At 36.6% G+C, this 13227-nt stretch overlaps 1 protein-coding gene across 1 annotated transcript; it reads left to right on the top strand.

Moving 5' to 3' along the window:
• The first annotated feature begins 209 nt into the window (after positions 1 to 209).
• On the top strand, positions 210 to 1287 carry OR13F1 (olfactory receptor family 13 subfamily F member 1). Its single transcript, XM_017884299.1, has one exon. The coding sequence runs from the start codon at positions 290 to 292 to the stop codon at positions 1247 to 1249; it is 960 nt and encodes a 319-aa protein (XP_017739788.1). The 5' UTR covers positions 210 to 289; the 3' UTR covers positions 1250 to 1287.
• The last annotated feature ends 11940 nt before the right edge of the window (positions 1288 to 13227 follow it).

Raw genomic sequence — 13227 nt, 5'->3', positions numbered from 1 at the left:
GTGATGCTGATTAAATACACCATCCTCTTACCCTCACATTGCCAAGAGAAAATCTAACAGCAAAAGTAATATTTTAAGGATGTATCTGTTGACTTCCTGCTTAAATTTTTCTTATTAGTGACATATTTCTTCAAACAAATATTACTATCGCTAACCTAGAGAACCATTTAAGAACAGACCACAAGTTCATATAAATAAAACATGCCAGATATGTGAAGGAGGGGGTTAGGTTTTATATATGTGTGACATTAATCCTTCTATGCATACGTACAGATGAACATATAAAAAAATGTTCCCGGCAAACTGGACATCTGTAAAAGTATTTTTCTTCCTGGGATTTTCTCACTGCCCTAAAGTTCAGGTCATCATATTTGCGGTGTGCTCGCTGATGTACCTCATCACCTTACTGGGCAATGTTATTCTGATCTCCATCACCATCCTAGATTCCCACCTCCACACCCCTATGTACCCCTTCCTCAGCAATCTCTCCTTTCTGGACATCTGGTATACCTCTTCTGCGCTCATTCCAATGCTGGCAAACTTTGTTTCAGGGAGAAACACTATTTCATTCTCAGGATGTGCCACTCAGATGTACCTCTCCCTTGCCATGGGCTCCACTGAATGTGTACTCCTGTCCATGATGGCATATGACCGGTATGTGGCCATCTGCAACCCCCTGAGATACCCTGTCATCATGAATAGGAGAACCTGTGTGCAGATTGCAGCTGGCTCCTGGATGACAGGCTGTCTCACTGCCCTGGTGGAAACAATGTCTGTGCTGCCACTGTCTCTCTGTGGTAATAGTATCATCAATCATTTCACTTGTGAAATTCTGGCTGTATTGAACTTGGTTTGTGTGGACACCTCCCTGGTGCAGTTAATCATGCTGGTGATCAGTGTACTTCTTCTCCCCACGCCAATGCTACTCATTTGTATCTCTTATGCATTTATCCTCACCAGTATCCTGAGAATCAGCTCAGTGGAAGGCCGAAGTAAAGCCTTTTCAACGTGCACAGCCCACCTGATGGTGGTAGTTTTGTTCTATGGTACAGCCCTCTCCATGTACCTGAAGCCCTCTGCTGCAGATTCACAGGAAATAGATAAATTTATGGCTTTGGTATATGCTGGACTAACCCCCATGTTGAATCCTATCATCTATAGTCTACGGAACAAAGAGGTGAAAGTGGCCTTGAAAAAATTGCTGATTAGAAATCCTTTTAATACCGCCTGCATTTCCATCCTCAAATAACAATCACACTCGTCTAGAAAATCAACATTACCCAGAAAACTGCACAATAGTTTACTTAAACCAACCCTGGAAAATACTTACTTTCAATAGAAGTTTACTATTATGTCCTCTATTCTGATTTGTCTTACAAGTAAAACTTTTCATATTAACAAATCGTTTATGAAGAATAAATTATGTTTCCAGGAAAGCAATTAGCATTTATTGAATACTAGTATAACATTAAAATTAGATAACTGCCTACTGTTCCATATTTACTTTCTGTAGCATCTCAGTGTCCAGTTGTGACATAAGCATAACAATACACCAAAACTGTACAATTGTGAGCCTAGTAAATTTTGAAATAATTTACTCCAAATGATTCATAATTTCCCCTCAATTTAAAAAGAAATCTATATTTTTTAATTAGTGCGGATACAACTCAAAGTATACACACATGCACACACACCCCCCTAATAATTTGTAAAACCAAGACAGCATCAATTTTGGAACTCTTCCTAGTTTCCAACATGTTAAAGTGGAAAAAACATGGCTTTAGATGTAATGAAATATGAGTGATTTTGTTTTGTTTCATTTTGTTTTTTGAGATGGAGTCTCACTCTGTTGCCCAGATTGGAGTGCAGTGGCGCGATCTCGGCTCACTGCAAGCTCCACCTCCCGGGTTGACGCCATTCTCCTGCCTCAGCCTCCCGAGTAGCTAGGACTACAGGCGCCCACCACCATGCCCGGCTAATTTTTGCATTTTTAGTACAGACAGGGTTTCACCTTGCTAGCCAGGATGGTCTCGATCTCCTGACCTCGTGATCCGCTCACCTCAGCCTCCCAAAAGTGCTGGGATTACAGGCATGAGCCGCCACACTGGCCGAGTCATTTTGTTTATTTGGAATGTATATGTGGGGGATGACTAAATATCTGTGTGTGCGCAAATATATAACAAGGGTTGCACTATTATAATCCTATGTATGAGGTGGAATAGAGGTCCAATTGGCAGATCCTGAAGTATCTGTGGCTATAAGATTAGAATATACTTATATTGTACTTTGATTGTCTCAGTGAATTCATCAACACACACCTATCATGTTATTATTTTTCTTAAAGCGTGCTGAATTGACCAATTAAAGGTGAGGAGTGAAATTGCATTGCAGGATAAATAATATATTAATGCACATACATATTATAGAAACAGATTCATAAATGTATCTAATATATGTGAGCAAAATTACATAAATTATAATTTTACCAATGTTACATATTGATGTACTGTTTCTTGTCTTTTCCACCCTCTCTGGAGCTATAGAATATTGAGGCCAATGTGCACACATTAGTTCTTTATCAGAGAAGGTTCCTTGAATTTATGTGGGTGACGGCTTTATCCTAGGGAGAAGGTACCTCTGGCTGCATACATATAACCTTCCTAATCCTTAGGTTTAGAGAACATGATGCAATTACAGATGGTTATTACAAGAGGTCCCAGCCTGAGCAAGACAGAGCTTGCAAGAAATTACCCAGTTGTAGATGAATGGATTAGGAATGAAACCATGTAGAAGGAAAGAATTCAATGAGTAGGAACTGTGCTGGCGATCTTAATCCAAGTGCTGTTAGCACACATCAGAACACTTTTCTTACTCAAGTATCAGATTCCCAGTTCTAGTAATTCAGAATCTCTACAAAGGTAGGTACTGGAAATTTTTATTAAAAATCAAAGCTATACAGTTATTTTTATTTCCATCCTTAAACATTTCAGGATCAGGCAGTAGTGACTACAGCATGATGCTGTTACATGGTTGAAGAGGAGGAAGGGATGTTAAAACTGTTAACCACTCAGTTTCTATACCAATTTTAGAAAAAGAAAAAAACTAATTCCGGGTAATCACAAACATTGAGCACACAATAATTCATCTTATTTGTTTATAGGAGTGGAAAAAGAAACCTATAAAATTGTATTGAATTTAAAGTTTTATGTTACATCAGCTCCAGTGGGCATGTATTAGGTACATTATATCTTCTTCAACGTCTTTATTTATCAGTGTTTTTAAAGGATGCAATGAACTAAATTAGGAATTGCAGTGTAGGACAAGCCAACAAGCTGTCCAGAAGCAAAACAATGAAATGGCCTTATCTACCTGGTTGGAACCCCACAAGACTAGAAATAGTCCTCAGATTTCAGGTACTTCTGCAAGAGTCATCTTGTCCAAACAAAGCAAAGATGGAGTTAACTTCTACATAACCCAAGTATGTTTTCGTTGCTCTCCTCCCAAGGATGAAACTATACACGTAATCCTGAACTGTGTCCTGATTCCATCTTCATTATTCCATGATGAGCAGCCCCCACCACTAAAACATTTTTCAAATATTATCATTGATTGATAAATAATAATTGTATACATTTATGGGGTACAATGTGATATTTTTCTCTATGTACACAGAGTGGGATGATTTATTATTTTTATTTTTTTGTTTCAAATTTTATCTTGGATTCAAGTAGTACATATACAGGTTACACGGGTATATTGCATGATGCTGAGGTTTGGGATACAAATGATCCTGTCATCCAGATAATGAGCATAGTTTTTCATCCCTTGCACCCATACCTTACCCCTGTATTATCCCCCATGTCTATTGTTGCCATGAGTACCCAATTTTTAGCTCTCGCTTACAAGTGAGAACATGTGGTACTATGTTTTCTGTTCCTGCATTAAATGGCTTAGAATAGTAGACTCTAGGTGCATCCATGTTGCTACAAAAGGCATGATTTTTTTCTTTTTATGACTGCCTAGTATTCCATGGTATATATGTACCATATTTTCTTTATCTAATCCACCATGGGAACCTAGGATGGGCACCTAAGATGATTCCACGTCTTTGCTATTGTGAATAGTCCTGTGATGAACATATGAGTGCATACATCTTTTTAGCAGAATGATTTATTTTCTTTTGGATATATACCCATTAATGGGATTGGTGGGTGAAATGGTAGTTCCAAGTTCTGTAAGAAATCTCCCAACTGCTTTTAACAATGGGTGAACCAATTTATATTCCCACCAACAATGTATAAGCATTTCCTTTCTGAGCATTTCCATTTCTCTGCAGCCTTGCCAGCATCTGCTGTACTTTGGTTTTTTAATAACAGCCATTCTGACTGGTACAAGATGGCATCTCATTGTGATTTTGATTTGCACTTCTCTTGTGATTAGTGATGTTGAGCATTTTTTCATGACTTTGTTAGCCACGTGTATGTCTTCTTTTGAGAAGTGTCTGTTCATGTCTTTTCCTTACTCCTTAATGGGGTTATTTGGTTTTTGCTTGTTGAATTAAGTTCCTTATAGATTCTAGATATTAGACCTTTGTCAAATGCATAGTTTGCAAACTTTTTCTCCCATTTTGTAAGTTGTCTGTTTATTCTGTTGATAGTTTCTTATGCTGTGCAGAAGTTCTTTAGTTTAATTAGGTCCCAGTTAATCAATTTTTCTTTTGTTGCAATCGCTTTTGAGGACTTGGTCATAATTTCTTTCCCAAGGCCAATGTCCAGAATGGTGTTTGCTAGGTTTTATTCAAGGGCTCTTATAGTTTGAGGTCTTATGTTTAAATCTTTAATCCATCTTGAGTAAATTTTTGTGTATGGTGAAAAGGAGTCCAGTTTCATTCTTCTGCATGTAGCTCGCCACCTACCCCAGTACCATTTATTGAATGGGGAGTCCTTCCTTCATTGTTTATTTTTGTCAGCTTTGTAAAGATTAGATGGCTGTAAGTCTGTGGCTTCATTTCTGGGTTCCCTATTCTGTTCCATTGGTCTATGTGTCTGTTTATGTACTAGTACCAAGCTGTTTTGGTTATGGTGGCCTTATTGTATACTTTTTAGAGTTAGGTAATGTGATGACTCCAGTTTTGTTCTTTTTGCTATCGCCTTGGGTATTCAGGCTCTTTTAGGTTCCATATGAATTTTAGCATAATTTTTCCAATTCCATGAAAAATGACTTTGGAAGTTTAATAGGAATAGCATTGAATCTATAGATTGCTTTGGCAGTGTGGCCGTTTTCAATATTGATTCTTCTAATCCGTGAGCATGAAATATTTTTCCATTTGTTTGTATCATCTGTGATTTCATTCAGCAGTGTTCTGTAGCTCTCCTTGCGAAGATCTTTCTTCTCCTTGGTTAGATGTATTCCTAGGTATTTTATTTTTTGTGTGGCTATTGTAAATGGAATTGCATTCTTAATGTGGCTTTTGGCTTAAATGTTATTGATGTACAGAAATGCTACTAATTTTTATACATTGATTTTGTACCCTGAAACTTTACGGAAGCTATTTATCAGTTCCAGGACCCTTTTAGCAGAATCTTTAAGGTTTTCTAGTTATAGAGTCGTATAGTCAACAAAGAGAGATATTTTGACTTCTTTTCTTATTTGGATGTCTTTTCTTTCTTTCTCTTCTCTGATTGCTCTAAGACTTTCAGTACTATCTTGAATAGGACTGGTGAGAGTAAGTACCACTATCTTCTTTCAGTTCTCAAGGGGAATGCTTCCAGCTTTTGCCCATTCAGTATAATGTTGGCTGTGGGTTTGTAATAGAAGGTTATTATTTTGAGGTACGTCCCTTTGATGCCCAGTTTGTTGAGGGTGTTTATCATGAAGAGATGTTGGATTTTATCAAAGGCTTTGTCTACATCTATTGAGATGATCATATGGTTTTTGTTTTTAATTGTGTTCATGTGGTGAATCACATTTATTGATTTGCATATGTTGAAACAACCTTGCATCCCAGGAATGAAGCCTATTTGATTGTGGTGAATTAACTTTTAATATATGCTGGATTCAGTTTGCTAGTATTTTGTTGATGATTTTTTGCATCTTTTCTCCTCCGTAATGATGGCCTGTAGTTTTCTTTTTGCATTGTGTCTTTGCCAGGTTTTGTTATCAGGGTGATGCTGGCTTCATAGAATTAGTTAGGGAGGAGTCCCTCCTTAATTTTTTGAAAATACTTTTAGTAGAATTGGTACCAGCTCTTCTTTGTACATCAGGTAAAATGCAACTATAAATCCATCTAGTCCAGGGCTTTTTTTGATTGGTAAGTATTTGGTCCCCAATTCAATTTTGGAACTCAATGTTGGATTATTTAGGGTTTCAATTTCTTCCTGATTCAATCTTGGGGGGTTGTATGTTTCCAGGAATTTACCCATTTCCTCTAGATTTTCTAGTTTGTGAGCATAGAGGTGTTCAGGATAGTCTCTGAGGATCTATTGTATTTCTGTCACAACAGTTATAATGTCATCTTTGTCATTTCTGTTTGTGGTTACTTGGATCTTCTCTCCCTCTTTCTTTGTTAATAAATACAGAGCAGTTTATACTTTACCAAGTCAAACTGAATCTATTCTAGCTCCTCCTGACCCAAAGGAGGGATAGAACATGTAGCTGATGGTCCAGGTGACTCAGGTTTCTTGACTTTGCTTTTTCCATGCAGGATAATGACTGAACACATCCTCTGCCCTAAATAATTTTGCCTTAGGGATCTTTCTTGAATCCATTTCTATACTTAACACCTGCTGCTGACTTCCTTCTCCCTTGGCACCTTTACTCTAAAGGTCAGAAAGGCTTACTATTATCTTTTCAAGCCTTACTTGCAGCTGGGGTGCTCACGAAAATAGTTCCTGTCAATAAGACATAAGTGTAAGTTTACTAGGGGCTATGGGAAGGGTTTTGCTTGTAATACAAAGGGGCCTAAAGGCAGTGTCTGCCTTGAATGTGGTCACTACGTTGTGACTGTGAGGGGATAAGCATGGTAGAATGACCGAGGAAATTGTACGCAGGCCAGTATGACAAGCCAAGTCACTGACATGAGCTATTTCAAACTACTGTTATGCTTACTTTTAATCTCCTATACACAGTCAGACAAAGCTAGCACACCCTGCTTTTCCCAGAGCAGAGCTGGAGAGCAGGGCGCATGCACAAGACCCTGACAGGGGCACACAGGATCTACTAGTCAGTGCCACCAGAATGACTTCTCACTGCCTATGCCTGTGACTAAATGCCATCAAATGACATGTGAACAAACCTGGATACATTCTTACTTGTGGATAGTGCAAAAGATTGCATTAAGGGTTATTTTTTTGAAGTGTTTAAGTCCACCAAAATTGTATCTCAAATTTGAAATATCATTAAGAGTCCTAACAGAAGATAAAAAAATTGATCAACCCTGCTGCCTTTGCTCACATTAGTAATCACATTCAGTACAAATATATTTTCCTAGATGGATGTCTAATTGTGACTATGAAATATCATTAATGAGGTGGGCGGATCACAAGGTCAGGAGATCAAGACCATCCTGGCTAACACGGTGAAACCCCGTCTCTACTAAAAATCCAAAAAAAAAAAAAAATTAGCCTGCCATGGTGGCAGGCCCCTGCAGTCCCAGCTACTCAGGAGGCTCAGGCAGGAGAATGGCATGAACCCGGGAGGAGGAGCTTGCAGTGAGCCGAGATTGCATCACTGCACTCCAGTCTGGGTGACAGAGCGAGACTCCATTTCAAAAAAAAGAAAAGAAAAGAAAAGAAATATCATTAATGTAATATGTGCAGTCATGAGTCACCAAATCTACATTAAGAAAATGTCAGCCGGGTGTGGTGGCTCACACCTGTAATCCCAGCACCTTGGGAGGCTGAGGTGGGCGGATCATGAGGTCAGGAGTTTGAGACCAGCCAATATGTTGAAAACCCATCTCTACTAAAAATACAAAAATTAGACAGGTGTGGTGGTGCATGCCTGCAGTCCCAGCTACTTGGGAGGCTGAGGCAGAAGAATCGCTTAAACCAGGGAGGCAGAGGTTGCAGTAAGCCGAGATCAAGCCACTGCACTTCAGCCTGGGCAACACAGCGAGACTCCATCTCAAAAAACAAACAAACAAAAAGTCTGACTTAGGAGAACTATCTTTGGAGATATGATCTAAACTATGGTAATTCTAAATCCATGCAATGGTAAGTCAAATTAAATTGATACCTTGTTGAGATTATAAATTGCATCATATTTTGCTTATCCATCATTTCCCATTGAATGGTAGATTATTTTACACTCATAAAAAATTAAAGTCCAAAAATGTGATGCAATCTGGCCTAGACCCTCAGGCAGCTAGTGGCACAATGATTCATAAGACTCCACTGTGACTTTAATATCACCACCCTTTTTATTATTTGACACTGTTTCTCAATTGTCTTGAGTCTCGCTTCAGCTTCACTTTGCAACTTATTTTTTTTCCCCAAAGACCACTGCAGTATTTTCAAAGATTGGAGCCTGCACAAGGGAGATGGGGATGAACTGACAATTCCTCTTATAATGCTTTTTAGGATCAAGGTTGACCTGATTACCTAAACAGTTACAATTGGCTCTCAACTAGCACAGAAGCAAATCAATACAGAGTGGCTTCTATATGACCAAAAAAAATGGTCCCACCACAAATAATTGTATTGTAATGAGAAAGAGGGCTATATAGTATGGAAAAAAATTAATCAGGAAACAAAGGCAAGGCTTTGAATGCCACAGAAATGAGGGCTAGCAGGAGCTTACAGGGGAGAATGATTTATTTACAAGGTGTTAGCAACATAAGGAAAGAACAACTGAAATACACATGGAACAGAGTCCTGGCTGCAGTGATAATACTCAAAGTAATAATAATAAATAGTAAAAATCCAGAATGCTTATTGAGTTATTACTGTGCTCTAGACACTCTTCTACATTCTTTACATGCAGTAATTTCATATAACCAATAATGCTAGAGTTGCTATTGGTAATATTTTATTCCATTTCATCAACCATATTGTCACTTTCACTTTCCAAATGAGCAACCTGAGTAAAAAGAGATTAAATGGCTCAGGTTGTTTACAAATCAGGTATGTGGTGGAGCTGGAATCCAACCAATTCGACAAAGACCCTTTCACTTAACCATTATGTTAGTCTAATTCTCACAATCAGCTGAACGTCCTTGAACTCATGTTTCCCTCTCAGCTTCACTAAAAAGCAGCTCTGCTGGAAAAACTGTGGAGCCCAGGTTCTTCAAAAGGTTCTGAGGTTGGACTAAACCTGCAAATCCTTGTGTGTGACCTCTCTTGAGAGTACAGGCAACTGTGGTTTACTTACAAAGACAGGGCAGATTTAGGGATAACTTAAACTAAAACACAAATCATAATCAATGCCCACCTTAGTCCTTGAGGATTCACAATAATCTATATACAATTGACCCTTGAACATGGGTTTGAATTGTACAGGTCCACTTATGCATGAATTTTCTCCCACCTCTACCATCCCTCAAAGAGCAAGACCAACCTTTCCTCTTCCTCCTCTTACTCAGCCTGCTCAACATGGAAAACATGAGGATGAAGACTTTTATGATGATCCACTTCCACTTAGTAAATACTAAATATATTTTCTTTACCTTATGATTTTCTTAATAACATTTGCTTTTCTCTAACTTAATTTATTGTGGAAATGTAGTCTATCATCCAAATAACATGTAAAATATATGTTAGTCAAGTATTTATGTTATCCGTAAGGCTTCCAATCAACAGTAGGCTTCTAGTAGTTAAGTTTTGGGGAAGTCAAAAGTTATACACAGATTTTAGACTGTGTATAACTTATCATGGAGTTAGGGGTTGGCATCCCTGTATTCTCTTGATAGAGATGGGGAAATGCTGAGATATGAATCCAGGTAGCATAGTACACACTTCCTCCTTCTAAACATCTTCAGGAATAATCTCTCAGGCTATCATGCAATTGAAGTTGAAGATATCTCCTTCCTGGACTAGCAATTTTAAATAATTATTTAAAAGTTATAAAAGTGAACATATGTATAATATACCTATATCATGTGTATTAGCCAACTGATTCTTTTTTTAAAAGTATACAAATAAACTGAGGTAAAAAGGAAATTAATAACAACAAAGGCTTCTATTTAAAATGGCATTGGCTCAAGACACATTGATTCAGTGTTTTTATGGAACTACCACATGTGTGAAGTTGTGTCAGCTATTATTTATTTATATTTAGGTATTTTGTGTTTCCATCTGTAAACTGTAAGTCTCAAGAGGACACCAACCTTTCCATTTCTATACTATCCTGAGTCTCCAGTTTCTTCAACAGTGCTGAAGATTTAAACAGTACTTTAAATAAAAGTGTCAAATGAACCAAAAGCAGATATTAGAAAACAAAAAATTGAACTCAGGTGAATTCATAAAAAATTAACAGTAAATGAAATTTTAGTTAGCTCATTTAAAAAAAATAAAAATAGAAATGTGTTAAATTGTGAACAATACAAGCAGCAGAATCACATATAAAGATGTAATTTTTAGAATGAGAAAATGTTATAATACAGTGGCGTATTAATTAATTTGAAAATCCTGTTGCAATGGAGGACTTTTAAAAAAATAAAACATAAGACCTCGAACTGTAAGAATCCTTGAAGCAAACACCATTCTGAACACTGGCCTTGTAAAATAATTTATGACTAAGTACTTGAAAGCAATTGCAACAAAGACAAAAATTGATTAAGTGGGACATAATTAAACTAAAGAGCTTCTGCACAGCAAAAGAAACTATCAACAGAGTAAACAGCCAACCTAGAGAATGGGAGAAAATATTTGCAAACTGTGCATGTGACAAAGGTCTAATACTCAGAATCCATAAGGAACTTAAATTTACAAGAAAACGTCAAATAACTCCACTAAAAAATAGACAAGAGATACGAACAGGCACTTCTCAAAGGAGGACATACATGTTGCCAATGAACATATAAAAAATGCTCAACATCACTAAACATCAGAGAAATGCAAATCAAAACCACAATGAGATACAATCCCACACCAGTCAGAATGGCTATAATTAGTCAGAAAACAACAGATGCTGTCAAGGCTGCAGAGAAAAGGGAACACTTATACATTCGTGTGGAGATTTAAATTAGTTCAGTCCCTGTGGAAAGCATTTTGAAGATTTCTTAAAGAACTTAAAACAGAATCACTCTTTGACCCAGCAATCCCCATTACATTACATATTTTCCTTTGGGATGTATACCCAAAGGAAAATAAATCATTCTACCAAAAAAGACACACGTGAACTTGCATGTTCATTGCAGCACTATTAATAATAGCAAAGACATGGAGTCAACCTAGGTGCCCATCCCTGGGAGACTGATAAAGAAAATGTGGTACATATACATCATGGGATACTATGCTGCCATAAAAAAGAATGCACTCACGTCATTTGCAGGGACATGGATGCAGCTGCAGGCCTTTAACCTAAACAAAATATGCAGGAAAAGAAAGCCAAATATTACATGTTCTCACTTATAAGTGGGAGCTAAACTTTAGGTACTCATGGACATAAAGATGGCAAGAATAGACACAGAAAGTAATAGATGGGGGCAGGAAAAAGAGAAACAAGGGTTGAAAAACTAACTGTTGGGTACTATGCTCACTACCTGGGTGATGGGATCAGTCATACCCCAAACTCTCACATGTACCCTGCTACATATAACCCCTGAGTCTAAAATAAAAGTTGAAATTATAAATGAAATAAAATTTCAACATAAGAAAGAAATATATTTTCAAACCAAGAGTCATATCACACTCCATTTTAAAACACATTCCTGTGAAAGTTAGGTTTAAGACAAGGATAGCTTCTAATACCACTATTATTTAACATTAATTGTTATGGCTAATCCAATGCATGCAAATAGAAATACAAATTTAATGTTATAAATATTGGAATAATAGAGAAAGTTACCAATACTAATGTCCAATTTTTTAAAGAAAATGGAGGAGAATCAACCAAGAAATCTATTGGAATTGTAAAAATGTTTAGTTACCTAGTAACATAAAACTATGTAATAATTAATGGTTTCTCTATAAGCAGCAGTTGCTTAAAATTATCATGAAAAAATAATGCTAACTTTATAAATACAAAATTTTAAAAGCAATCAAAGATCTTTAAAAATTAAAAAAACTACTATATACATGAACTAATGATAACCTCAATATATAAAGAATTTTAAAAGCAAATCGAATTTTAATTTATTTACTTTGCCCAACTTTCCATTGAAACCAAAGTAGAAAATGGATAAATAATAAATATAAATTATAAACTAAGACACAGACTAGCAAATGAATACACAAACATGTTCAATTTCACTTCTATGCAAATAAAAGTTAACAAATTCAGAAACGAGACTTATTTTTAATCTATTAAATGGTCGACATTTAAAAAAATGCATATACACTTATAAATAGCTGATGATAATGGCAGCTGCTTAAATCCATCTCCCTACATATCTTCCAAAAATACAGAACATAACAGAAGAAAAAATAGAACTCTCCAAATCCACATAGTAGACATAACTAGAAATAACACCTAAACTTCAAGTTACCTGTAAACACAAAATTTAACACCAAATCCTAACCCATCTCATGCTCCCAGTGAACAAAGATTTTCATGGAAAGATAGAAGGGAACAGAAGCGGGCAGATTTAAGATTGATCTAAACAAGGACAGAGCCCTTAACACAGGTATGTATGATTTGAGGTAGCTATCTTTGAAAGCCATGGCTTCTTGGGTAACAGTAAGTGAAAAGGAAGGGAGAGGAACCTTTGGAGATCTTGAAGTTTAAAAAAAATAAATAAAAGGAAAGAAAAAAAGGAAAATTTGGATCCTGCAAAAGAAAAAGATTAAAATATCAGAAAGCATACAATTCCTCCTCATGTAGCCAGGCAATATGAAAATGCAGGAGGAGGAGAATCAAAGAGCTTTCAGGACAAAGAGTAAAATTGGCTTTAGTAAGCTAAAGCTATAAAGAAGTAAAGCAATCACGTAATGAAATTTTACTGCACGTCACAGACAGATGAGGGCACTTGTGACCTAAAAATGTTATAAACTATCCAAAATAATGGAATGAATAAAGTAGGCTACATTCAAAGCTACTATAAAATGAAATAAAAAATGAGACTCAAAA

The sequence above is a fragment of the Rhinopithecus bieti genome, unplaced genomic scaffold (assembly GCF_001698545.2).
Source record: "Rhinopithecus bieti isolate Rb0 unplaced genomic scaffold, ASM169854v2 scaffold_12088, whole genome shotgun sequence".
NCBI classification, from domain to species: Eukaryota; Metazoa; Chordata; class Mammalia; order Primates; family Cercopithecidae; genus Rhinopithecus; species Rhinopithecus bieti.
This window is presented reverse-complemented; position numbering and strand designations above follow the sequence as displayed.